This window comes from Danio aesculapii, chromosome 17, assembly GCF_903798145.1.
Source record: "Danio aesculapii chromosome 17, fDanAes4.1, whole genome shotgun sequence".
Taxonomy (NCBI): Eukaryota; Metazoa; Chordata; class Actinopteri; order Cypriniformes; family Danionidae; genus Danio; species Danio aesculapii.
The window spans coordinates 1,431,619-1,456,446 of record NC_079451.1 but is presented as its reverse complement, the minus strand read 5'-3'; the positions used below and the strand labels follow the sequence as shown (position 1 = coordinate 1,456,446).

General features: G+C 39.1%; 1 protein-coding gene across 1 annotated transcript; it reads left to right on the top strand.

Annotated features, from left to right (window-relative positions):
- On the top strand, positions 1 to 24,657 carry flvcr2a (FLVCR heme transporter 2a). The gene is made up of 10 exons (XM_056477736.1): positions 1 to 727; positions 5,820 to 5,961; positions 7,504 to 7,644; positions 8,091 to 8,158; positions 10,131 to 10,234; positions 16,772 to 16,882; positions 19,301 to 19,406; positions 21,082 to 21,193; positions 22,395 to 22,453; positions 24,193 to 24,657. The coding sequence occupies exons 1-10, from the start codon at positions 218 to 220 to the stop codon at positions 24,250 to 24,252; spliced, it is 1,413 nt and encodes a 470-aa protein (XP_056333711.1). The 5' UTR covers positions 1 to 217; the 3' UTR covers positions 24,253 to 24,657.
- Positions 24,658 to 24,828: the final 171 nt, after the last annotated feature.

Sequence of the window (24,828 nt, the reverse complement as noted above, 5' to 3'; positions counted from 1 at the left end):
ATCAGATGTGGAGAGCAAAGCGCGCGCGCATGAAATCAGCCAGAAATAGTTGCTATTCTGTCTTCACCTTTGGACTGATCCACTTTTATTAGGGCTGTTAACAAAGTCTATCCTCATGTTAAAGGAACTTATTTACATCTGGAACATTTCCTTAATGTGACCTAATAACAAAAGCACGCGATCTTTCCAATTATAGAGCAGGATTAACACCTCAAAAATGTGCGAAAAAGCTGATAATCATATCGACGTTCAGACTGATGGAAACTTGGAAGTCTCCGGTGTTACCAGCACCCGGTTGTACCGGAGAAGATGGGTCATTCTGCTGCTCTTCAGCTCGTACTCGCTGTGCAACGCGTTCCAGTGGATCCAGTACAGCATTATCAACAACATCATCATGAAGTTCTACCAGGTGTCCTCGTTCGCCGTTGACTGGCTGTCGATGGTCTACATGTTGACTTACATCCCCTTCATCTTCCCGGTGACCTGGCTGCTGGAGCGGAAGGGGCTGCGGGTGGTCGCGCTGCTCGCCGCCTCCATCAATTGCGCGGGCACGTGGATCAAAGTGGCCAGCGTTCAGCCAAGCCTGTTCTGGGTGACTATGGTTGGGCAGTTCGCCTGCTCCTGCGCGCAAGTCTTCATCCTGGGCATGCCGTCTCAGGTGGCGTCCGTGTGGTTCGGGTCCGATGAGGTGTCCACCGCCTGCGCCATCGGCGTGTTCGGAAACCAGGTGCGTAAAAGCGCACGAGCACCAATTGGAGACTCACACTAAACTATTAATATGTAACTAATGGTGTTTTTGAGCCAAAATACAGCGAAATACTTGGAATAATCTACTGTGTTCCATAATTCCCTTTAAAATGAACAATTGTAGTAGCCTAAACATGCTGTTTTGGCGCACTGACTTCTTTATATAACTACAGTGCTACTACAAATGATAAAACTACACTGTCAAATTATCTGTGAGTGAACAATTGTGTGATTCACAAGTGTTTTTGGTTTATTTATAATTGTGAAATGCACTATAGGATGTTGATCTCTGCTCTGTCCTCTTTTGGTGTTGAAAAATCAACTACAGTTTAACAAAGTGACTTTTATTGACGTTTTAGTGGTTTGAAATAATATAATGTATAATATGTAGAGAAATAAGTCTGTAAAATAACAGAGAATGTGCTGCAGTTTATTACCAGGTATTTTTAGTGTAATAAACAACACCAACCCAGACAACATAGCACCGCAAACTATTAAACATGCTCATAAAAGGCACTTTTCAAGGTTAAAAGTTGTCAGAAGAAAGATGGAGCTCCCATTATGCAATTCAAAAGCAGAAATAAACGTGGAAAAATAAAATCACGAAGCACAAAATAAGGAAAATTGCTCATTTATGGATATTGTATACAGTTTTGGCTTGGTGTTGCAAAACTATGGTTCATTTGGGGCTACCACCATAGTAAAATTGTAGTAACCATGTTTTTTGGAGCGTTGACTTACATTTGTATAACTACAGTTTTACTACAAATAGTAAAACTTGGGTTGGTGTTGCAAAACCATGGTTAATTTGGGCTACCATAGTCAACCATGGGAACCACAGATTAACTTCTGCAAATCTAAACACCACATATAGCCTAGTGTCTTTGAGCCATACAGTAAAGCAAGTACTTCAATTAATCTGTTATGTTTTATATTTCTATAATTTCCTTACAAATATTAATGAGTAAAATTATATTTACCATATTGTTTTTTCTCCATTTTGTTCATTTGTTCAAATACCATGGTAAACCTACAGTTGATTTAATCACTCACTTTCCTTCGGCTTCGTGCCTTATTTATCAGGGGTCCCCAGAGCAGAATGAACCGCCAACTATTCCAGCATATCTTTTACACAGCGGATGCCCTTCCAGCAGCAACCCAGTACTGGGAAACACCCATACACACACATACTCATACACTACGGCCAATTTAGTTCATCGGTTCCCCTATAGCGCATGTGTTTGGACTGTGGGGGAGCACCTGAAGAAAACCCACACCAACACGGGGAGAACATACAAACTCCACACAGAAATGCTCAAACCAGCGACCTTCTTGCTGTGAGGCGACAGTGCTAACCACTGAGCCATGGTTGATTTAGGTTGATATAATCAAATGTAAATAATATCAGCGTTCTCCATTTGATGTCTCATGCTCGTGTCAGCTCATCTCCTTAATCGTCATTCAGAAACTATTTGTGTCATGCTCGCTCACAGTGTGACAGTAAGATGCAAATGTGTAAGTATAGAGCACAACACAGGGTGTGTATGCTTGTCTGATATGAACTGGACAGGATTTTGAGCAAATGAGATAAAAACACCGACATGCTGATAGGCTAATGGATGCGAATGAAGAGGTGGAGGTTTTACTGCACTGAAGGTCTGAAATGTTACATCCAATCCTAAGACACATTTCTCAATAACCAGCTCTGAAATGAAACATGACCTGCGTGACCCCGTGGTTTGTAGCACGCTAAATAACAGAAAGTGTTATTCTCCACATCACTTTTAGAAAGGGTTTCGCTCTACATAGCTGGATTGATGTGTGTGTGTGTGTGTGTGTGTGTGTGTGTGTGTGTGCTAGTTGCATTTAAACGGTTGATTAATCCTGTCTCTCTGTGTTCTGCAAGTCTAAATATTTGGTTTTATTTCAGTTTCGGAGTGTGTGTTTTCGTGAATTGGTTAAAAAAAAGCTGCTCAGTGGTTATTGATAATGTTAGTAGTGTTCTTAATATCATATTATTATCTGTGACCAGTCTGAAGGGTCAGTTTATGAAAAAAAGATCTATTTTTATGAATAATGAAAGCTAAATAAACCATCTTTCCATTGACGTATGGTTTAAGACAGGGGTGTCCAAACTCGGTCCTGGAGGGCCGGTGTCCTGCACAGTTTAGCTCTAACTTGCTTCAACATACCTGCCAGGAAGTTCCTAGTATACCTAGTAAGAGCTTGATTAGCTGGTTCAGGTGTGTTTGATTAGGTTTGGAGCTAAACCGTCCAGGACACCGGCCCTCCAGGACCGAGTTTGGACACCCCTGGTTTAAGACAATATTTGGCTGATATACAACTATTTGGAAATCTGGAATCTCAGGATTATATCAACCCATATATATATATACATTGAGAAAATCAACCTTAAATTAGTCTAAATCAAGTGCTTACACTTCTACTTCAACATTTCTAATCAGAAATTAGCCTTTAATATATTTACAGTAGGATATTTGCAAAATATCTTCATGCAGCCTCATCTTTATTTACTATTCTAATGATTTTTGGCATAAACAGATTCATTTCAGCACATATATAGTGTATTATCAGTGGTTAGCACTGTCGCCTTACAGCATGAAGGTTGCTGGTTCGAGTCCTGGCTGGGTCAGTTGCAGGAGTTTGCATGTTCTCCCCGTGTTGGCGTGGGTTTCCTTCGGGTGCTCCGGTTTCCCCTACAGTCCAAACACATGTGCTATAGGGGAATTGATCAACTAAATTGACCATAGTGTATGTATGTGAATAAGTGTGTATGGATGTTTCCCAATACTGGGTTGCAGCTGGAAGGGCGTCCGCTGCTAAAACATATGCTGTAATAGTTGGTGGTTCATTCCGCTGTGGAGACCCCTGATGAATAAAGGGACTAAGCCGAAAAGGAAATGAATGTATGAACTAAATTGTCCGAAGTGTATGTGTGTGAATGAGTATGTATGGGTGTTTCCCAGTAATGAGTTGCTGCTGGAAGGGCATCCGCTGCGTAAAACATATGCCGGAATAGTTGGCGGTTCATTCCGCTGTGGAGACCCTTGATGAATAAAGGGATTAAGCCGAAGGAAAACAATTGAATGAATACTGTGTGTTTTGGTTGCTCCCAAGTATACTTGTGCAACTTAAGACTTTTGTGGTGCCCCTCATGCCGATTTGTATTGCCTCATCAATCCAGAGGCTCAGTTTGATCTGTTTTGTTCTGTGAATCAGGTTGGCATATTCCTTGTTGTAAATTGGACTTTTTGTATTGCGCTTGTTTTTTTTTGATGCCAATAACTTTTTGCAAAGTTAAACAAATCCAGTCGCCTTACAGATCGCTGGTTCGAGCCCTTCTGTGTGGCATTTCTGTGTGGAGTTTCCCCCACGAGTCCAAAGACATGCGCTATAGGTCAGTTGAGTAAGCTAAATTGTCCGTAGTGTATGTGTGTATGTCCTGGTCCTCCAGGTTGGGGGTTGAGCGATGGGCTTATGACTCACCTCGTGAAAACTAGATGTTACGAAACACCAATATGGTGTGGCTAAATATCAACTTCGATATAAACGGCCCTGGGAGTAAGTATGGAATTTTGGCACTCATTCACTAAACATGTGTGTGCACATATTCATGTGTGAAATCTGAATGTTTTCACTTACAGACTCATCCGGTTACTTACTTTGACCTTTAGTAAACACATTCATCCATATACTTATACTTACATCGACATTCACATGTATCTGCTTCTCTGTGACACTGCTGTTTTTGACTGTTTGGCACCGTCTTGTGAATAAAAAATACATAGGTTAGTGTATTCTCCATCAGCTGTTTTAGTTTCTGTCAGCTTTGCATTCTTGACTGTTTGGCGCCATCTTGTGTCTGAATAATGCGCAGGTTAGTGTATACTCCATCAGCTGTTTTAGTTTCTGTCAGCTTTGTGTTTTTGACTGTTTGGCGCCATCTTGTGTCTGAATAATGCGCAGGTTAGTGTATACTCCATCAGCTGTTTTAGTGTCTCTCAGCTTTGTGTTTTTGAATGTTTGGCACCATCTAGTGTCTGAATAATGCACAGGTTAGTGTATACTCCATCAGCTGTTTTAGTTTCTGTCAGCTTTGTGTTTTAGTCTGTTTGGCGCCATCTAGTGTCTGAATAATGCTCAGGTTAGTGAATACTCCATCTGCTGTTTTAGTTTCTGTCAGCTTTGTGTTTTAGTCTGTTTGTCTCCATCTAGTGTCTGAATAATGCACAGGTTAGTGTATACTCCATCAGCTGTTTTAGTTTCTGTCAGCTTTGTGTTTGATTGTTTGACGCCATCTTATGTTCGAATATTGTGCAGGTTAGTGTATACTCCATCAGCTGTTTTAGTTTCTGTCAGCTTTGCATTCTTGACTGTTTGGCGCCATCTTGTGTCTGATTAATGTGCAGGTTAGTGTATACTCCATCAGCTGTTTTAGTTTCTGTCAGCTTTGCGTTCTTGACTGTTTGGCGCCATCTTGTGTCTGAATAATGTGCAGGTTAGTGTATACTCCATCAGCTGGTTTCATTTCTGTCAGCTTTGAGTTTGATATAAGACTAAATAAACTATTACGACTTTGAACAATGTTTTGTGTCTAATTTCTTATGTTTTGTGGCAATACTCGTGTAATAAGGGGGATAAAGTACATCCAGGATGGTTGTTTTTCCAAAATAAACTCTGCAGTCTTATACAGCAGTGCTCTACATCACATCGGGCTGCAGATAAACCTGTTGGGCTTTGTGCGATAACAACCTCCTGGACGTTCTTTATCCTCAGCTTATTACACGGCTGTTTAGAATAATACCTGGGTTTTAATTGGTCAGTCGCTACATTCCAAGGTATGTTATTCACAGATATCAACCTCTAAATAACACAGATTCATCCGGGAACTTCGAATCATCTTGACCGTCATTGAATACATTAACATCCATATTCTTACATTTAACTCCTTTACTTACGTTTATCACTTCATCCCTAACATAACGAAAGGGGTTTAACTGTTTTCAAAATCTGATCAAATCCATTTATTCTTTATGTCCTTCCCCCGTCAGCTTGGCATTGCTATTGGCTTCTTGGTCCCGCCAGTTCTCGTGCCGAATGTGGAGGACATGGGTGAATTGGCCGAACACATCAGCATCATGTTCTACATCACAGCTGCCGTGGCCACACTCATCTTTCTGCTGGTGGTGTTTGGTAAGAAAGTTGACTTTAGACAACTTAAATGAATTATTAGCCCCCTTGTATATTTTTTCCCAATTTCTGTTTAACGGAGAGATTTATGTTCAACACTTTTTTAATCATGATAGTTTTATTAACTCATTACTAATAGCTGATTTATTTTCTCTTTGCCATGATGACAGTAAATAATATTAGACTAGATATTCTTCAAGACACTAGTATTCAGCTTAAAGTGACATTTAAAGGCTTCACTAGGGTAATTAGGGTAAAGTTAGGGTAATTAGGCAAGTCATTGTATAACAGTGGTTTATTCTGGAGACAATCCAAAACTAATATTGCTGAAGGGGGCGAATAATATCAACCCAGGCTCATTTTGAAAACGTAGTCCCTTGGACGTTTCTGGAGACAGCGAAATACGTCCCGGGAGGTACGTATTTTTGCAGTTTTTGTTTTAGCGAATCCACGAGAGGCCGCTGTGTGCGATTTTTCGCTTCTCAAATGTCTCAAACGTTCGCGCCCGCGCTGTTCTCGCATCAACCCACCAAAGGGCCGCTGTTGAATGACCGTCTGTCCGTCCGACTGGCTGAATGATTGACTGGGCGACCGGCCGACCCATCCTCCTCCTTCCCTGAACCCAACCAATTTTACCGATTGACCCACCCGCCCGCCCGATTACTTCCCTAAACCCCACCAACAATTTACAAAAGCCGCCCAGAAAAAGAAAAGCCCTCGCCTGATTTTTTTTACCACGTTTTCGGATTTTACCACACTCTCGCCCTGTTATGAACTTGTTCAGTTAATTTCTTAGATTCTGTTTTTGTTTTACCTGATTTCTGGAACCGCTCTTCCCCGAATTCGAACCCAGTCGTCGTCGTCGTGGTCAGCTCCTATCAGCTCCTAAGAAACGGCATCATACTGCCCCGTAGCGTTCGCTTAAATAATTAAATGCAGCCATACGAACATCCGGCTACATAATTTGCAGTCTCCAGAAACGTCCACTGGACTACGTTTTCAGAATGAGCCTGGGTTGAATAATATTGACCTTAAAACAATTAAAAACTGGATTTAAAACAATTAAAAACTGTTTTTATTCTAGCTGAAATAAATCAAATAAGACTTTCACCAGAAAAACAAATATTATAGGAAATACTGTGAAAAATTCCTGAATCTGTTCAACATCATTTGGGAAATATTTGAAAAAGAAAAAGAAATATTCACAGGTGGGCGAATCATTTAGACTTCAAACCGATTCGCGAACAGCAGGCGCGAATTCGCGAGAGACATTTGAGATCTGAGCGTACACATCGGCCTCTGGTGCATTCACGAAAACAAAAACTGCGAAAATATGTATCTCCTGGGACATATTAGGCACTCTGCAGAAATGTATATAGCGGGACATATCCATAATGAGCCTGGGTTAAATGAAGCACAAATGATCCCTCATGATATCTGTGAGTTTTTACTATATTAGTAAACTCATTCATGTTGACTGAACTGTGGTAATTAATGAATATTTTGATCTTTATTTGTGTGTGTTTGAATGACTGTGTGTCTCAGTGTTTCAGGAGAAACCCGAAACACCTCCATCTCTGGCTCAGGTCGCTCTCAGAAACATGCCTACGGGACAGTCCTCATACCTGGCGTCCATCGCAAGACTGATGTGCAACAAACCCTTCATCCTCCTCCTCATCAGCTACGGTGCTCGTCACTAATTATTAGGATTTCTAGTACTTTACATTCTGGCATTTGCATATTGTGTGTGCACTATTGTAGAGTAACCACCACTATAGAGGACAGACCAATGCTATTTTAGTAAACAAATGTGAATTTTTTATTTTATTTTACAGTGCATGATCCTCAGAGTTATTTTTCTGGCTCACCCTTTATTTTAAAGTGCAATTAACACTATTAACGAACCATTAACTAAGACTTTTAGCTCAATAAACTACTAATTAACTGCTTATTACTAGTTAGTAAGGTAGTAGTTGGGTTAGGTATTGGGATTTAAAATGAGATCATAGTATATAAGTGCTAATAAACAGTTCATATCTTAATAATAATAATAATAATAATAAGCCAGTAATAAATGATGTGTTTCTTAAACTAAAGTGTCACCCTTTTCTAACTATCTCTTGTTTTCCCAGGACTGAATGTCGGCTCTTTCTATGCAGTTTCCACCTTGTTGAACAGGATGATAATAGAGCATTACCCTGTGAGTCAAAATATTACCATGTCAATCTTGAAGAGCAGAATGACATATTTTAAGTAGTTATTATCAAAAATAATTTAACAAAGGCATGCACGTCAATTTAAAGTGGATACTCAGCCAAACAAAAACCACACAAACATTTATGAAAAGACGGCAACACCAAAACTTCCTAAAGTATCAGATTTATTTACTTAAAGGTGCTGTATGTAAGTGTTTGACTCTTCTAAAGCATATAAATACCATAATATGTTTGCAGATGTTTCAGAAACATGCTCAGTGAACATTCTTGTTTATCTGAAAAACAATGCTGAGGTCAGATATTCTGCTTTGATTATGTGCGTTACGCGCCGGAACGGCTGTCTTTGTTTTGGTAATTTAACCCACCCAATGCCACTATAGCCAATTATATTTCAGCACACCGGGTTGCCTTGGTGGAAAAACGTGTATTTCATTCAGTCAGGAAAGCTCTCAGAGTATTCGTCCGTGATTTAAATGCGTCCTCCAGTGGACAGTAGCAGACTCTGAAATGAGACGCAGATTCAGAGTTCCACATGAGGTGGTTATTAATTAGCAAATGATATAAATATTACGAACATAAACATTAGAGGAGCAGGTTACATTGTAACCGAGTGTCCTAACAACACGCTACATGAAGAGATTTGCAGTGATGAGCAATTTGGCTGTTTGCACCAGACGAAACACGACAGAAATGTAAACACAGCCATTCAGAAGCACAGAATAGTGCACTCACTGCACTCCAGCGAAATGGTGAGGTTTATAACCTAGTTTATACATATTAAACCTCTTTAACATGATTAAATGTAGATGCTGAATCACTGATATGTGTTCAAGTCACAGTTCAGAAGTTCAGTTTCAGATGGTATATTTAATTTTCCAGATCTGAGGTGAAATATCTGCTGCTGCTTTCAGTGTATGGCAATAAATGTCACGTAAAATGGCGTTCAAACTCACATTATTAGCATTTAACACTGAATAAAGCACATGAGGTGTACCTGAGGTGATCATTGTCAGTTTTCTAAAATATAAATTTCAGGTGTTGATTAGAACAAAAACTTATTTTAATATGTAAAATATTACTTCTATATTGTGCCTTTGCTTTTATATAGGACACGATTTAAATCAGCCTTTAGTCTCGACGGTCAGGCACACTCCTGTTGGTGTCGTCAATCTGGCAACCTGCGCTTGTATGTTTTGATCCAGGAGTGCAATACCTAGTTCAACCACTGGGTGTCAATCTCACATACTGCCCCTTTAAGAAAAGTCCACAGCATGTAATGTTCAAAAAAATCGTTATACTCTCCTTGATCACTTGATCTCGCACAATAAATTAATGGCAAACATAGCACAAAACACAGTAATCTTGAACAGATCAGACCAAAAAAAAATAAAAAATTAAAAATAAAAAGACAGAAATAGATTATTTACGAGCTGATTGGATGTAGTAAAGTAGGCGTTTCATTCAGAAAGATGTGGAAAAGGGTTTGGGGAGAGTTATTACAACCTCGTCCTCACCATTTCTGTTTGCTGTCATAGTTATGACAGTTAAAGGGGCGTGGTTAAGTATGTTAGCCACGCCCAATACCTCAGATAGACCTAATCTGAGAATTGAGCTGAAAACAAACAGGAAGTGCATTTTCAGATTTCAATTAAAGATTAGACAGGCAAACTATTTGTTTTTGTCTTAATGACATGCACGGATGAATTGTTCACTACAAAACTAGCAATGTGAGCTAACAACATCCCTATGCGTAGTTTTGATTTCATGGGTACTTTAAAGTGTTATCCATATATATATATAATTCTTTGCGTACATTGGGTTGCTTTTTCATTACTGAACAAATGATTGAAGTCGTGTATTTTGAGATGATCTCCCTCAGTTTATTGAGTGTGTTGAAGGCATGAGAGCCTGGTCTTACAGATGCGCCTGTATTAAAGCTGTCTGTGTGAAGCGCAGGGTGAAGAGGTGAATGCTGGGAGAATTGGCTTGACTCTCGTAGTCGCTGGAGTCGTCGGCTCTCTGATCTGCGGAGTCTGGCTAGACAAAACCAAGACTTACAAGTAAGACTCTCTGTTATTTCTTTCTCCCACGAGCTCCACATATTTATAGCACTCATTTTGGTGACACTTTGGTTTAAGTAACAATTCACAGCATTCACTACAGGCTTATTACCTAACTATTATTAAGATATTCACTGTTTATAAGCACTTAACAGGCATGACCTTATTTTACATCCCTAATATTACCTTACTATCTATTAATAAGCAGCTAATTAGAAGATTATTGAGCTAAAAGTCTTAGTTAATGGTTTATTAATAGTCTGAATTGTACATTAAAATAAAGGGTGACCATTATTTTTGTTAAGCTACAGACAAACAGTGTTACACTATATTGTTACACTATATTTTAAGTGGTTCTTACTATTTGTTTAGTGAATAACATCATCTACATGTCCTTATGATATAGCAATGGTCTCAAACTCAATTCCTGGAGGGCCGAAGCTCTGCATAGTTAAGCTCACACCACCTCCAATTCAAACCTGTTTAATAGACTATAGTAGTCTTGATCATCTAACAGGGTTGTGCTTATTCTCTTAATGAGTTCTGGCTGTGTTTTGAGCATAACGTGCATTAAACCAATCAGAGTCTCGTCTCTCATTCCCTTTAAGAGTCAGTTGCGTCGCTCCATGGTGCATTTGTTATTAACATGGCGACTTTGTAAGTGTAAAAACTGAACGCTTCACTAGCGAGTAAACAGTTAACAGAGCATGTGCAGCGCGAGGATAAAGAACGAGCCTCCTCCATTTGGCCTCTTTACTTTCTCTTTAGTTTACTTTTACTCTTTACTCCTTTACTTTGGTGGAAACGGTGGAAACTCACTCACTGAACACATCCATCAGCCCACATGTTTAATTTCCTTTGTTAAGCACAGAGATTTGCACAGAGTGACTGTTATTGTGAACAATTGTTTTTTATTATTGCAATTTTTAATGATTATATTGCAAACAAGACATTAATGGGAACTTTGGAGTGAGAGCTCCTAAATACATTATTATTTAAGCATTACGCACCTTTGATAGACTGACCTTTTCTGTCCTAGACATTTCTGACTAAATCTGTTAACTTTGACTCATGTAAAGCAGCCTCTAATGCGCTTTCCTGCAATAATAGAGCCTCTGTTTGTCTTAATCTCGTCATGTGTGAGAGGATTTACCAGGACAGATCAGCGGTTACCGGGGTTTATTACTCCTGCTGACCTTGTTTCAAGAATGTGTCAAGGGGTTTATAACTCTCTTCACGTTCAGTGACTCCACTGTTAAAACATCACCCAAAGAGACAATAGTTACTCATTTCAAACATTATTTCTACCCTGCAAATTGTGTAAACAGCTGAATAAATATTGTTTGTATTAGTGTGCAAATCACAGACTGTAATTTAAAATAATAGTCATTTGATTAGTTTGAGCCACATCGAAAATGTTTACAGTGACATTTTTAGGTCATTACATAGTATTGTGCAAAAAAAAGAGGTATTTATTAATCAGTACACTAACCATATAACCATAACAGAGCAAAATCATTTTAAAAAAATTGTTTTATAAAAGCCACTGGCTATTTTTAATGTTAACTTCAACTGGAAAAGGCAATAAATAAACTGAAATGTGTATTTTTTAATCAACAACTTTGCTATAGGCATAAGTTAATTTTAACTTAAATGACTGAACTCAAACATTGACTGTTGGCACGTTTCTGATTTATATATTGTACATATATTTTATATTGTTATTTATATATTTAATGCTGTATTTAACCCTTGTGTGCTGTTGCGTCGTTTTCATCCACTCTGGCCTGATTTTGGCCACAGCTTTCCCTCTGTTTCAGCAAATGGAAAGATTTTTTGCTGATAAATCTTATTTTGACACATATTTTGGGAAAATGCTTTAAAAAAACTCATCAATATACTTAAAATGACTACCAATTTGTTATGCTTGGGGCTGTTTTTTCCCCATTGACGTCTATTACAATCACATTTTTTTAATTGCAAGACTCTGACACCATATAATCATGCATTCCTGATTGTTGCTGGTTTTCCCTGTTGGAAAGAGGTGCGATTTGTCATTTTTACTGTTCATCATCAGTTGCAGTGCAAAAAAAGAGCTTAATTTCTTATTTTTATATAGAGTATAGTGTGTGTGCATGTGTGAATTTGCTATTATACTCCATAAATCTCCATATAAAAGCCAACATTTTTTGTACAGGCATCTAAAGGGTTAATGCACCAACTGATGATCATTTTACCTCTTTCTAACAGGGTAAACCACCAACAATTAAGAATGCCTGAATATATGGTGTCATGGCTTTGCAGTAAAAAATGTGATTCTTTTTTTGATGGAAGTCAATGGGGCAAAAACAGTCCCCAACATAATGAAAGGGGAGTCAGTTTGAACAGTACACAAGAGTTAATGAAGGCCAACAATGAACTGTAAATCGTAGTAAACGATTCAAGTAAAGAGTAAAGAGATTATAAACTCAAAACTCATCTGTGACCCTTATAATAAAGGAACTACTCGTTATAATAACTTAACTACTAAAGTTAACTGGTTACGTGTAAGTTAGTTCAGTCCGTTATGAAATCGGGCCAGTGTTCTGTCAGTCATTCTGTGATTGTTTCATCAGCGGTGATAATTATAAATATCACATCCAAGATAAAAGTTTTTAAAGTATTATTACACACACACATGCATACATATTGGAATGTTCCAATCATTGGAAAACTCATCATTGGAATGTTCCACTGGTTGTAAAGGTCACCATTGGAATGTTCCACTGATTGGAATGCTTACCATTGGAATGTTCCACTGACTGGAAAGCTCATTATTGGAATATTCCAATCATTGGAATAACGCATTATTGGAATGTTTCACTGGTTGGAACGCTCACCCATGGAATGTTCCACTGATTAGAATGCTCATTATTGGAATGTTCCAATCATTGGAAAACTCATCATTGGAATGTTCCACTTGTTGGAACGTTGTATGTTTCAGTGATTGGAACACTCATAATTGGAATGTTCCAATGATTGTAATGCTCACCATTGGAATGTTCCACTGATTGGAATGCTCACCATTGGAATGTTCCACTCACTGGAATGTTCATCATTGGAATGTTCCACTGATTGGAATGCTCATTATTGGAATATTCCAATCATTGAAATAACGCATTATTGGAATGTTCCACTGGTTGGAACGGTCACCTATGGAATGTTCCACTGATTAGAATGCTCATTATTGGAATGTTCCAATCATTGAAATAACGCATTATTGAAATGTTTCACTGGTTGGAATGCTCACCCATGGAATGTTCCACTGATTAGAATGCTCATTATTGGAATGTTCTAATCATTGGAAAACTCATCATTGGAATGTTCCACTTGTTGGAACGTTGTATATTTCAGTGATTGAACACTCATAATTGGAATGTTCCAATGATTGTAATGCTCACCATTGGAATGTTCCACTGATTGGAATGCTCACCATTGGAATGTTCCACTCATTGGAATGTTCATCATTGGAATGTTCCACTGACTGGAATGCTCATTATTGGAATATTCCAATCATTGGAATAACGCATTATTGGAATGTTCCACTGGTTGGAACGGTCACCCATGGAATGTTCCACTGATTGGAATGCTCATTATTGGAATGTTCCAATCATTGGAGAACTCATCATTGGAATGTTCCACTTGTTGGAACGTTGTATGTTTCAGTGATTGGAACACTCATATCTGGAATGTTCCAATGATTGTAACGCTCACCATTGGAATGTTCCACTGATTGGAATGCTCACCATTGGAATGTTCCACTGATTGGAATGCTCATTGTTGGAATGTTCCAATCATTGGAAAACGCATCATTGGAATGTTCTACTGATTGGAACCCTCATCATTGGAATGTTCCAGCTCATCATTGGAATGGTCCTCTGGTTGGATTGTTGTATGTTTCAGTGATTGGAACGCTCATCATTGGAATGTTTTGAGGTATTCAGAATGGCATATTAAATCATTTCAAAGTCTGAGAGTTTTCAAAAAGTTGCATAAATGTACTCTCAGAAATAGAGTAAGTTTTCTTAGTTTTTACAGATCTCCCATGCACCTCTCAATATTATTAGTGTTATATAAGAGACGGTCGCTCATATTTATTGTCTGTGGATGCGTGATGAAGGCTCTTCTCTCTTTATCTGTTGTGAAAGTGCCTGTTCAATGAGCGCACATCATCTTGGCTCTATAATCACTGGAGTCAGAATGGCCCACGGCGGATCCCAGCACCGGGACGTTTCCTTACGCGTGGTTGTACAGAACTGAGCTTCCTCATAATACGCAGTTTATTTAGAGAGAGCTAAAGGTATTACAGAACTACTTGGACGCACAGGAATCTTGTTTTCCACTGAGGCTGGTTATTATTATTAGGAAATACTTGAAGAGTTCAGATGCAAACACCTCTAGATGCCATCTGACTTCAATGTTTATGTTCAGTTATTTCACCTTAAAGGCAATTAAATAACCCATTCTTTGCCATATAAGTGCAATTATTAAAACTACTACAGCTTGAGAAAATGCTCATTTTAGATGAGAATTTCAGACAGCACTTAAAGGTTTTTGCATCTGAACTCTTCACCTGCTCTTTCTTGAAATATTGGTGTAGCCTGTTAAAAAACATGTCCCATACACAAGTTAACAGGGTAACATTTTAATGCCACATAACTGACTTTCATAACTTAATACTTTTTTTGATAATATTGGTTAATAAAAACCAAATCAGGCTCATTCTGAAAACCTACCCCTATATACATTTCTGGAGAGAGTAAAATACGTCCCAGGAGGTATGCTTTTTGCAGCTTTTATTTCAGGAATCCACCAGAGGCCACTGTGTCTGCTTTTTGAGATCTCAAATTTCTCTCGCTAGTGCCATTCGGCCCTGCTCTTCTTACATAAATCCACCAGAGGGCGCTGTCGACTGACTGACAGATGCACATGAGGAAGATGTTAATATTGGCAGAAGTGCACACAGCGCCCTCTAGTGGATTTATGAGGAATGGCACGTATGAGAAAACATGCTTCAGTAACCAACACAGAGTCATTGTGAAAACGTAGCCCTGCGGACGTTTCTGGAGACAGCGAATTACGTAGGCGGCGGTACGTATGGCTGCATTTCATTTTTTTTAAAGGAACGCTACAGGGTGGTGTGACGCCGTTCCGCTTACCAGCTGACCGCTTACCTCCGTATGGATGGCATTCCGGCTGCAACCAGTTTGTTCCGTTAGTGCGGCACGTCCGTCGGCGGATTTGACATGCAGAGAGGAGTTGACCACGAAGACGGGGGTTCGAGTCTGGTGAAGAGCGGTTTCAGAAAGCAGGTAAGACAAAAACAGAATCCAAAATATAAAACAAACAGGTGAATAGCAGGGTGAGGATGTGGTAAAATCTGAAAACGTGGTAAAAAAATCAGACGAGGGCTTTTATTTTTTTGGATTGCTTTTGAAACGTGTTGGTTGGGTTTAGGGAAGTGGGTGGGCGGGTCAATCGATAAAATTGGTTGGGTTTAGGGAAGGGGGAGGGTGGGTCAGCTGATCGTTCGCTCAGTCAGTTAGAAAGTCTGTCAAAAAGTGAGTCGACAGCGGCCTCTGGTGGGTTTACGCGAGAACAGCAGGCGCAAATGGCACTCGCGAGGGAAATTTGAGATCTCGAAAAGCGTACACGGCGACCTCTGGCGGATTCGCGAAAACAGAAACTGCAGAAAAACGTGCCGCTGGGACGTATTTCACGGTCTCCAGAAATGTCCGTGGAGGTACGTTTTCAGAATGAGCCTGGGTTGCCAGTAACGTATTTGATATTGTCTTAAAATGTACACGTCACCCTCTTGTGGATTTGTGAAAGCAAAAACCACAAGACAATGTAGTCCAGGGTATATATTTGTCGGTTCTCAAAAAATGTAGCCCTGGGCACATATTTCCCATGAGTCTGGGTTGAAATCATTAGATGATTACACTTTAAAAGACAAAAACATGTTTTATTTGCTCTGAGTATCTAATCATTACTTAACATACTGGAAAACAGCTTTCAGACACAGGTTTTTGAAGTTCCTCAAAATAACGAATTTCATTGTTTAGTTGGATGAGTTTTCAGCATGCATCTAAGCATTAATAGATGATTTGTTTATAGGATTGTTGTTTTGCAGTTTGCTGACGTTATTTTCATTTTCTTTTTATTTTATATGTGTATGAGCAATGTATTTTCCCCATCGATGCTTGCCACAACACAACCCATTTCAAAATGACTAATGTTAATATGAAGCCCAATTAGAGTAAGGATACCAAAACAGTGGCAGATGAGGAGATTCTGCCAACATCTGTAAAGCACCCAGAAAAGTGCTATATAATGTAAGGAATTATTATGGCAGGTAGGAAAATCTGACTGGGCTTTAGTGAGCAGAATTATGCATTGATTCTTAGCTGTGAGAGCTTAGTGATAGAAATGAATTAATAATAATAATAATAAATACTGCTATAGTCAGACCTGTTGTCTTTCTCATTGTCTTCTCAGGCAGACGACACTCTCAGTGTATCTTCTGTCATTTGTGGGGATGCTGATCTACGCCTTCACCCTGAACTTGGGTCATTTGTGGCTTGTGTTCGTCACGTCAGGAGTGCTGGGGTAAGACTTCAGGATATTTAAGATGCAGCTGAAGCCATAGTAGATGGGAGTGGACACAGAGGCAGGCTGATAAGCAGAGGATGTAGCAAGATGCTAATCATGCTAAACCAGTCAGATCAATATCCTGCTGGATCCACATCTAAATGTAGTTCAATTATGATTGTTGGAACAGTTTTAGCATGGTGACGGAAATGTCAGTGTTCATGCATTTGGCTTTGGAGACTAGCTTCTAAGCAGTGGTGGAAAGAGTACTGAAAAATCATACTTAAGTAAAGGTACCATTACTTAAATGTTGTGCAAGTAGATTAAAAGTGTAAATAGACCTTTCAAAAGTACGCATGAGTAGTGAGTATTATGCTGTAAAAAGCTGATGCATTTACATGTAATTTGTGGTTGTCTGTAAACGTAACATTCTGTAGTGCATTTAGTAATTGCCCAGCTGGCAAACAATGTCATAAGACGTTAATATTAGGTTAGATTTAGGTTGTAATGTCAGGTGAACAAAATTCAATGTCTAGCCAGTGTCTAAGGACAACGTTATTTTGATGTCCAATAATGACGTCAAATGACATTTGGTTGATTTTACAGTAGCTTGTGTTAGAAAGTGACCAAAATCCAACATCGAGCCAACATCTTAGACCAACGTCATATTGACGTCAAATACTGACACTTATTCGTCAGGTATGGCAACCAAAATTCAACGTCTGATAGACGTCATAGTGGTAACGTCCACACAACGTCAAGCTGTAACATCATTAGATGTTGATATTTGGTTGATTTTAGGTTGGACGTTTTCTTATCATCATAGAGAAGAAAAATAAACTAGTGACTGCAGGTAGAAGAAAAGTAGTGGAGTAAAAGTACCAATACAGCACTATAAATATACTTAAGGGAAAGTGAAAGTACACAGTTTTAAAACTACTGAGGAAATTACAATCCTGAGAAAAACTAGTCAATTACAGTAGTTTGAGTATTTGTAGTTTATTACTCTACACCACTGCTTCTAAGTATGGACCTGGTGCTGTTAACAGATACACAGATATGCTGTTGCGTACATGTAAAGACCTGTCCACATGAACATGGGTATTTTCAAAACCCCAGCCAGGGTGAAGATTTTCTGAAACTCTGGGTACGGTGTGCTCGTGTGGACACCATCATGATATCAGCATGCGCCGTTTTCTCCTTTCTGATTGGTCAGCACGGCTGGGTTCAAATGAGGCAAACTCTGCATTGATAGCACCGCGGGATGGTAATCCACCTTTTTTTTCTCCTATTCACATTGACTTGTGTGCAGTTTACTCGCAAAAATACTGAATTCGCCATTTGGTGTGAACTCAGCTCAAAAGTGTCATCTCCGCCTGTTGGTTCGTCGTGCCCTTAACATTCATTACAAGTGTGTTTAATGTTTTAATGTGGACAGAGATTTCTTTTAAAAGGAAAGTGGGGAAAACTCAGTTTATAAAAATAACCGTGGATGTGTGGACATGGTGTGAGATATGCTGTTGCATTAATATGCGTGCAAGAATCCTGTGATGGATCTAGACAGGTGGAGCTGGAGGAGGTGGAGGGTTTCGAAGGAACACTGAACCTAGTTTAAATGATGATCAAGCAATCTCATTGGCTGAAGAATCAGCATAGTCCAATCAGCTTGTGCTATTTAAATGAGCTAGCAGATTGCTTGTCATTTTTTATGACTGAGCTACATGGGTTGGACAATGAAACTGAAACTCTGGTCCGTTTAGTGTTGGAGGTTTCAGGCTAAATGTGAGCGGCCTGGTGGCCAATCTTCATTGACTGCACATTCCACCAGTAAGAGCCGAGTGTGAAGGTTTAATTAGCAGAGTAACAGCACACTTTTGCTTAAAGTATTGCGATGCATACAACATTATGGGGACATATCAGATTCGAAAAGAGGACAGATTGTTGGTGCGCATCTTGCTGGAGCATCTGTGACCAAGGCAGCAAGTCTATGTGATGTATCAAGAGCTGCGGCATCCAGAATAATGTCAGCAAACCACCTAGAAGAAGAACCACATCCAACAGGAGGAACTGTGAACGCAAGAAGAACAGGGCCAGGATGCTATAGCCAAACCTTTGGTCACTTGTGCCATTGCCAAATGTTGGTTTCAGTGGTGCCAGCAGTGAAAATCTTGGGCTGTGGGCAATGTGAAACATGTATTGCCACTTTGGGGTGTTTTCGAGGAGCGAGTGAAGGAAACACTCCTCCAACAGCATCACAAAGTGACCTGGCCACTTTTCTGCAAGAAGAATGGCTTATAATCTCTCTGGCAACTGTGCAGGACTTGTATCTGTCTTTCAGTTATATTGTCCAACCCCTGTATGTATGTATGTATCTAATGATTATGATGACTGATCAAAGCAGTGCCTTTTTGATTGTGGAGTCTGGTCTCTCTTCAGGTTCTTCATGACAGGTTATCTGCCGCTAGGTTTTGAGTTTGCTGTGGAGCTCACCTATCCCGAGTCAGAGGGAACTTCATCAGGACTGCTCAACTGCTCCGCGCAGGTCATTTGGTTGAACATCATTTCATTACTCACTCACTCACTCACTCTGGTCCAATCCCAATTTTACCCCTTACCCCTTAAGTCCTGCTCACACTGGGAGAATACAGCAATGATTTTGTCATCTGAAACAAAAAACCTAAAAGATTCCTGAAATCCTAGGCTAATGTCTGTGATCTTTGGTTTGACATGTTCAGAGACAGCCGCTTAATGCCTGTTACGATCAGATTTTTCTTTCGATGAAGTTCTGGCAGAAGATTTCAGACACTTTCCTGCAGTGTGACAACAGCTATGATGAACGTCCATCCAAGAACCAACAGGAGCGCCGGATGTGATAGCGCAATCCATGCGACAATTCAAATGACCACGGGGAAGTGTCAAAACTGGTTTTATTATTGAGACACGCTGTGTGCAAAAATCGCAGCTACAGATTGTTTACGTTTACTGTGAGGAATCAATTCAGAACGCGGGATAGTGAAAGTGTCACGGTGCATGACGTCAAACTCCTGGGGAGTTTTCTTTTGTGTTTGGCACGTCTTTATTTTCATTTAGTCTGACATCCCTGCTGAAAAATCCAGCTTAAACCAGCCTAGGCTGGTTGGCTGGTTTTAGCTGGTTTACCAGACTGGTTTTAGAGGGGTTTTGGCCATTTCCAGGCTGTTTTCCAGCCATTTCCAGCTTTGTCTTAGCTAGTCAGGCTGGAAAATGACCAGCTAAAACCAGCTTGACCAGCCTGGTTTAAGCTGGACATCGCTGCTTTTGGCTGGGCTCCCAGCCTGGCTAGGCTGGTCAAGCTGGTTTTAGCTGGTCATTTTCCAGCCTGATCAGCTAAGACCAGGCTGGAAATGGCTGGAAACCAGCCTGGAAATGGCCAAAACCCCTCTAAAACCAGCCTGGTTGACCAGCTAAAACCAGCCAGCTAGCCTAGACTGGTTTAAGCTGTTTTTTTCAGTAGGGATTATGACAGCTGAGCTCTTACAGTGTGACATGGGAGCTATGTTCAGCAGTCTGACATGCTACAATCGCCCAGGATTATTAAAAAAATAAATAAATAAAATCGCACAGTGTGAGCCGGCCTTTAGATAGTCGTTGAAATGGAGATTTTCCAGGACCACACTAGAAACCAAAGGATATGAAAATTTATCCAAATACACCATCTACAATGGCAACATGGCTGCACACGCGAGTCGGGAGATGCATAAATGAAAGTATTTTTGTCATTATTAAGAAATTTTACAACAAACAAGCATATGTATTAATACATTCATAATGGTGTTTGTGTTTTAGCGTCATGCTTTTTAAAAAAACAATAATCCCCCCCCCCCCCCCGCTAAATCTATAATCCATAATAATAACTCCTGTACAGCAGTCCCACAACATACTTTCACATCTATCACACGATGACGCCAATAGAGTGAAAACTAAAGGAAACCAAACCAGAAATGGAGGCTGTGTGACATCATTAGCACTAGCATTAGCATTAGTGCTCCATCTTACTAGTTAAAAATGGATCATTTCTCTGGATTCTTCCAAACACTTGTGATAATCTTTTGAAATCATTTGTCATTCAAGATAATAACCAAAATAAAGAAGCCTAACTTTTTGAGCTCCTCAGCTGAGCATGTGAGCGTGCGTTCACGATACACACATGCTGATGGTGTTTTCTGGTGTGTGTGCAGGTGTTTGGAATCGCATTCACCATCATTCAAGGTAAAATCATTGATCACTTCAGCACACTAGCCGGAAACATCTTCCTCTGCGTGTTCCTGCTCATCGGCTCCATCATGACAGGTATGAACCCATCACATGAGTATGCTGCGTCACTGCGAGTCGGTGACAGCATAAAACTCTCCTCTGAAATTCACAATCACTTTGTAAAGATCAGGTTTGATAATTAAACGTGTATGTTAATGAATTACAATAATCCACAAATTGGGCTCACGTGCACGCTCATTCACAATCCTACTATAAATGATGTGTCAAAGAACACAGTGAATATCTCTCTCCCTTTTAAGGTTTAATATAATTCATGAATGTTGGCCATCTGCTCAACAATAAATATTAAACTAACATGTGTTCGCCAAAGTGTTTTAGCCATACTTCGAAATAGCTCTTTAAAAAAAATGATTTGGTGACCGTGCTGAGATTTGGAATCCACAGTGGTATCGTATTATGAGTATCCAATTCTATCTCACTGCAGTTCGTAACGTTATTTAGTGGCTAATTCGTATGAATTTGTAAGATCTTATGTGTTCTTTCACAATCCCCAGCGATCTAGCATTTGCAGATCACTGGAGAACTACAACTCCCATTATGCACCTTACACACACCAGTTCCTGATTCCCCCTGATTACACACACACACAGCTGGAAGCTCATGATGGACTAATCAATTGGACTGTGTCTCCTGACCCTTGTCTTGTTTCTTGTTTATGCTGTTTGCTGCCTGTATCGATCTCTTTCACCTGTGAACCCGACTACTCTTCTGGATGACCTGCATGCTTCTCTGTTGCTCTTGTGATCTTTACCTGCCTGATGATTCTCTAAATAAAGCCGGAGCAAACCCACGCCAACACGGGGAGAACGGGGGGGATGTCGTGGACGAAAGTGAAGTGCGGGGTGTCGCGGACGGAAGTGAAGAGGGTTGAGGAGTTGCGGAAGAAAGTCGTGTGAGGGGGTGGGATTGGTAAAATGAGGTGCCGGATCAGATTTTAGAGGTGCCGGATCCGGGTCCGGCTTGTTCCTGCACAAATTAAGCCCTGATCATAATTCAGCACCTCGGGTTGGCTTTATGAAAAACACTGTGTATTTAATTTTCAGCTGTTGTTTCCTGAATGAGGCTCATAGTTTGTGCAGTGAAAGCAGAGAGAGTCGCTTTGGATGAGTGCGTCTGACAAGTGTATAAATGTCAGTGAACTGTAAGAATTGTGTCAGAGAATGTTGCACTTAACTTTTCCATTATCAGACTGAGTTCCTGTCTGTCTTCCTCACAGCATTCATAAAGTCTGACCTGCGGCGACAGAAGGCCAATCAGGAGACCAGTGCCAATGCTGTGAGTGTGTTTCACTTTCACTCCAACCTCTCCATTATGGGGCAAATGGAACAAATCTTTAAAGAGGACCTGTTGTTCCCCTTTTTACAAGATGTACAATAAGTCTCTGATGTCCCTAGAGTATGTGTGTGAAGTTTCAGCTCAAAATACCACACAGATAATAATTTATAACTCTCTGAAACTGACCCTTCTAGGCTTTGATCCTAATTTGTGGCGTTTTGGTGACTGTCGCTTTAAATTCTCAAAAGAGGGCGGAGCTACAAATGCCTGTGTGTCAACTAAGTGGCAGAATTAAAAACAAGAATAGCATCCTATGCTAATGAGGGAGAAATGGTCACTAGATGGTCACTTTCCCCCTCTGATGACATCATTCAAAGGGAGAATTTCAATCAAAGTGTTTCTGCAGACTGTTTATATCAAGTCTGATTATAAACAATACAATTAATACATTTGTACTATTAGAAGCTGGTTATATTCACACACTGCTGACACACAACTGTGTTTAAACCCCTTATAAAAGGGATTTTTGCACATTAGGTCCCTTTTAAATGCAATTTAATGCTTTTATTTTCTCATAATATCCATTAAAGTGCGAAAACCTGTTGCTTTTAAAGCGATTAGTTGACTTTACTTAAAATAAATGAGTAAACCTGTTGCTTTTAAAGCGATTAGTTGATTTTACTTAAAATAAGTGAGTAAACCTGTTGCTTTTAAAGCGATTAGTTGATTTTACTTAAAATAAGTGAGTAAACCTGTTGCTTTTACAGCGATTAGTTGACTTTACTTAAAATAAGTGAGTAAACCTGTTGCTTTTAAAGCGATTAGTTGATTTTACTTAAAATAAGTGAGTAAACCTGTTGCTTTTACAGCGATTAGTTGACTTTACTTAAAATAAGTGAGTAAACCTGTTGCTTTTAAAGCGATTAGTTGACTTTACTTAAAATAAGTGAGTAAACCTGTTGCTTTTACAGCGATTAGTTGACTTTACTTAAAATAAGTGAGTAAACCTGTTGCTTTTACAGCGATTAGTTGACTTTACTTAAAATAAGTGAGTAAACCTGTTGCTTTTAAAGCGATTAGTTGACTTTACTTAAAATAAGTGAGTAAACCTGTTGCTTTTACAGCGATTAGTTGACTTTACTTAAAATAAGTGAGTAAACCTGTTGCTTTTACAGCGATTAGTTGACTACTTAAAATAAGTGAGTAAACCTGTTGCTTTTAAAGCGATTAGTTGACTTTACTTAAAATAAGTGAGTAAACCTGTTGCTTTTAAAGCGATTAGTTGACTTTACTTAAAATAAGTGAGTAAACCTGTTGCTTTTAAAGCGATTAGTTGACTTTACTTTAAATAAGTGAGTAAACCTGTTGCTTTTACAGCGATTAGTTGACTTTACTTAAAATAAGTGAGTAAACCTGTTGCTTTTAAAGCGATTAGTTGACTTTACTTAAAATAAGTGAATAAACCTGTTGCTTTTAAAGCGATTAGTTGACTTTACTTAAAATAAGTGAATAAACCTGTTGCTTTTGAAGCGATTAGTTGACTTTACTTTAAATAAGTGAGTAAACCTGTTGCTTTTAAATTAAGTAAATAAACTATGTGCACATTTTTAAAAAAGTAAGTTAAGTCAGTTCCTTAACAGTTTCAAGTTACAAAAGGTTTACTCACTTAAACTCAAGTAAGAACACATATGATGTGCTGATTGTGAATAAATGGCTAAATTTAGTTTGTTTCTTTTTAGGACTCATCTGTTCATCCTCAAGATGGAAAATCATTACCAATAAAAGAGGTGAAGATGTAAAGACTCAACATGTTCTGTGCACAACACTAATGAAACACGACACACGACTGAAAACTCAACACTTGTTTTATCTGGATTATATGTGGGCTGCGTTTAATCATTCCTGAAGTATGGCTTATGAACAGTTCACATGCTTTCTTTCTGAATGAGGCTGAATATGCTGTAAGTGTTGCTCTAGATGTGTTCAGGTAAGATGTTGATGCTGGACATCACAATATAATTGTTATAGGTGGCTGAAAATTTGGTGCATGCCTATTTATTAACACGTGACCATTGACTTGTATTATATGAATCACCAAAGTCCACAAATTCAGCAAAAATCTTTAGTCCTCCACTGAAGAAAGAGAGGCACCTACATTTGTAATGGCCTGAGGGTGAGTAAATTAACTGTAAATTTAATTTTTTTGGTTGAATTAATATTGCTTATATATATATATATATATATATATATATATATATATATATATATATATATATATATATATATATATATGTATGTATGTACACATACACTCACCGACCACTTTATTAGGTATACCTTACTAGTACCAGGTTACTGGCGTAGATTCAACAAGC

What these genes read in the sequence shown, in the direction of transcription:
- flvcr2a (XM_056477736.1), top strand. Translation starts at nt 218, where the DNA reads ATGTGCGAAAAAGCTGATAATCATATCGACGTTCAGACTGATGGAAAC. An exon ending in CTTTCTGCTGGTGGTGTTTG is followed by an intron (nt 5,962 to 7,503) that starts GTAAGAAAGTTG and finishes TGTGTGTCTCAG; the next exon opens with TGTTTCAGGAGAAACCCGAA. An exon ending in GTCACGTCAGGAGTGCTGGG is followed by an intron (nt 16,883 to 19,300) that starts GTAAGACTTCAG and finishes GTCTCTCTTCAG; the next exon opens with GTTCTTCATGACAGGTTATC.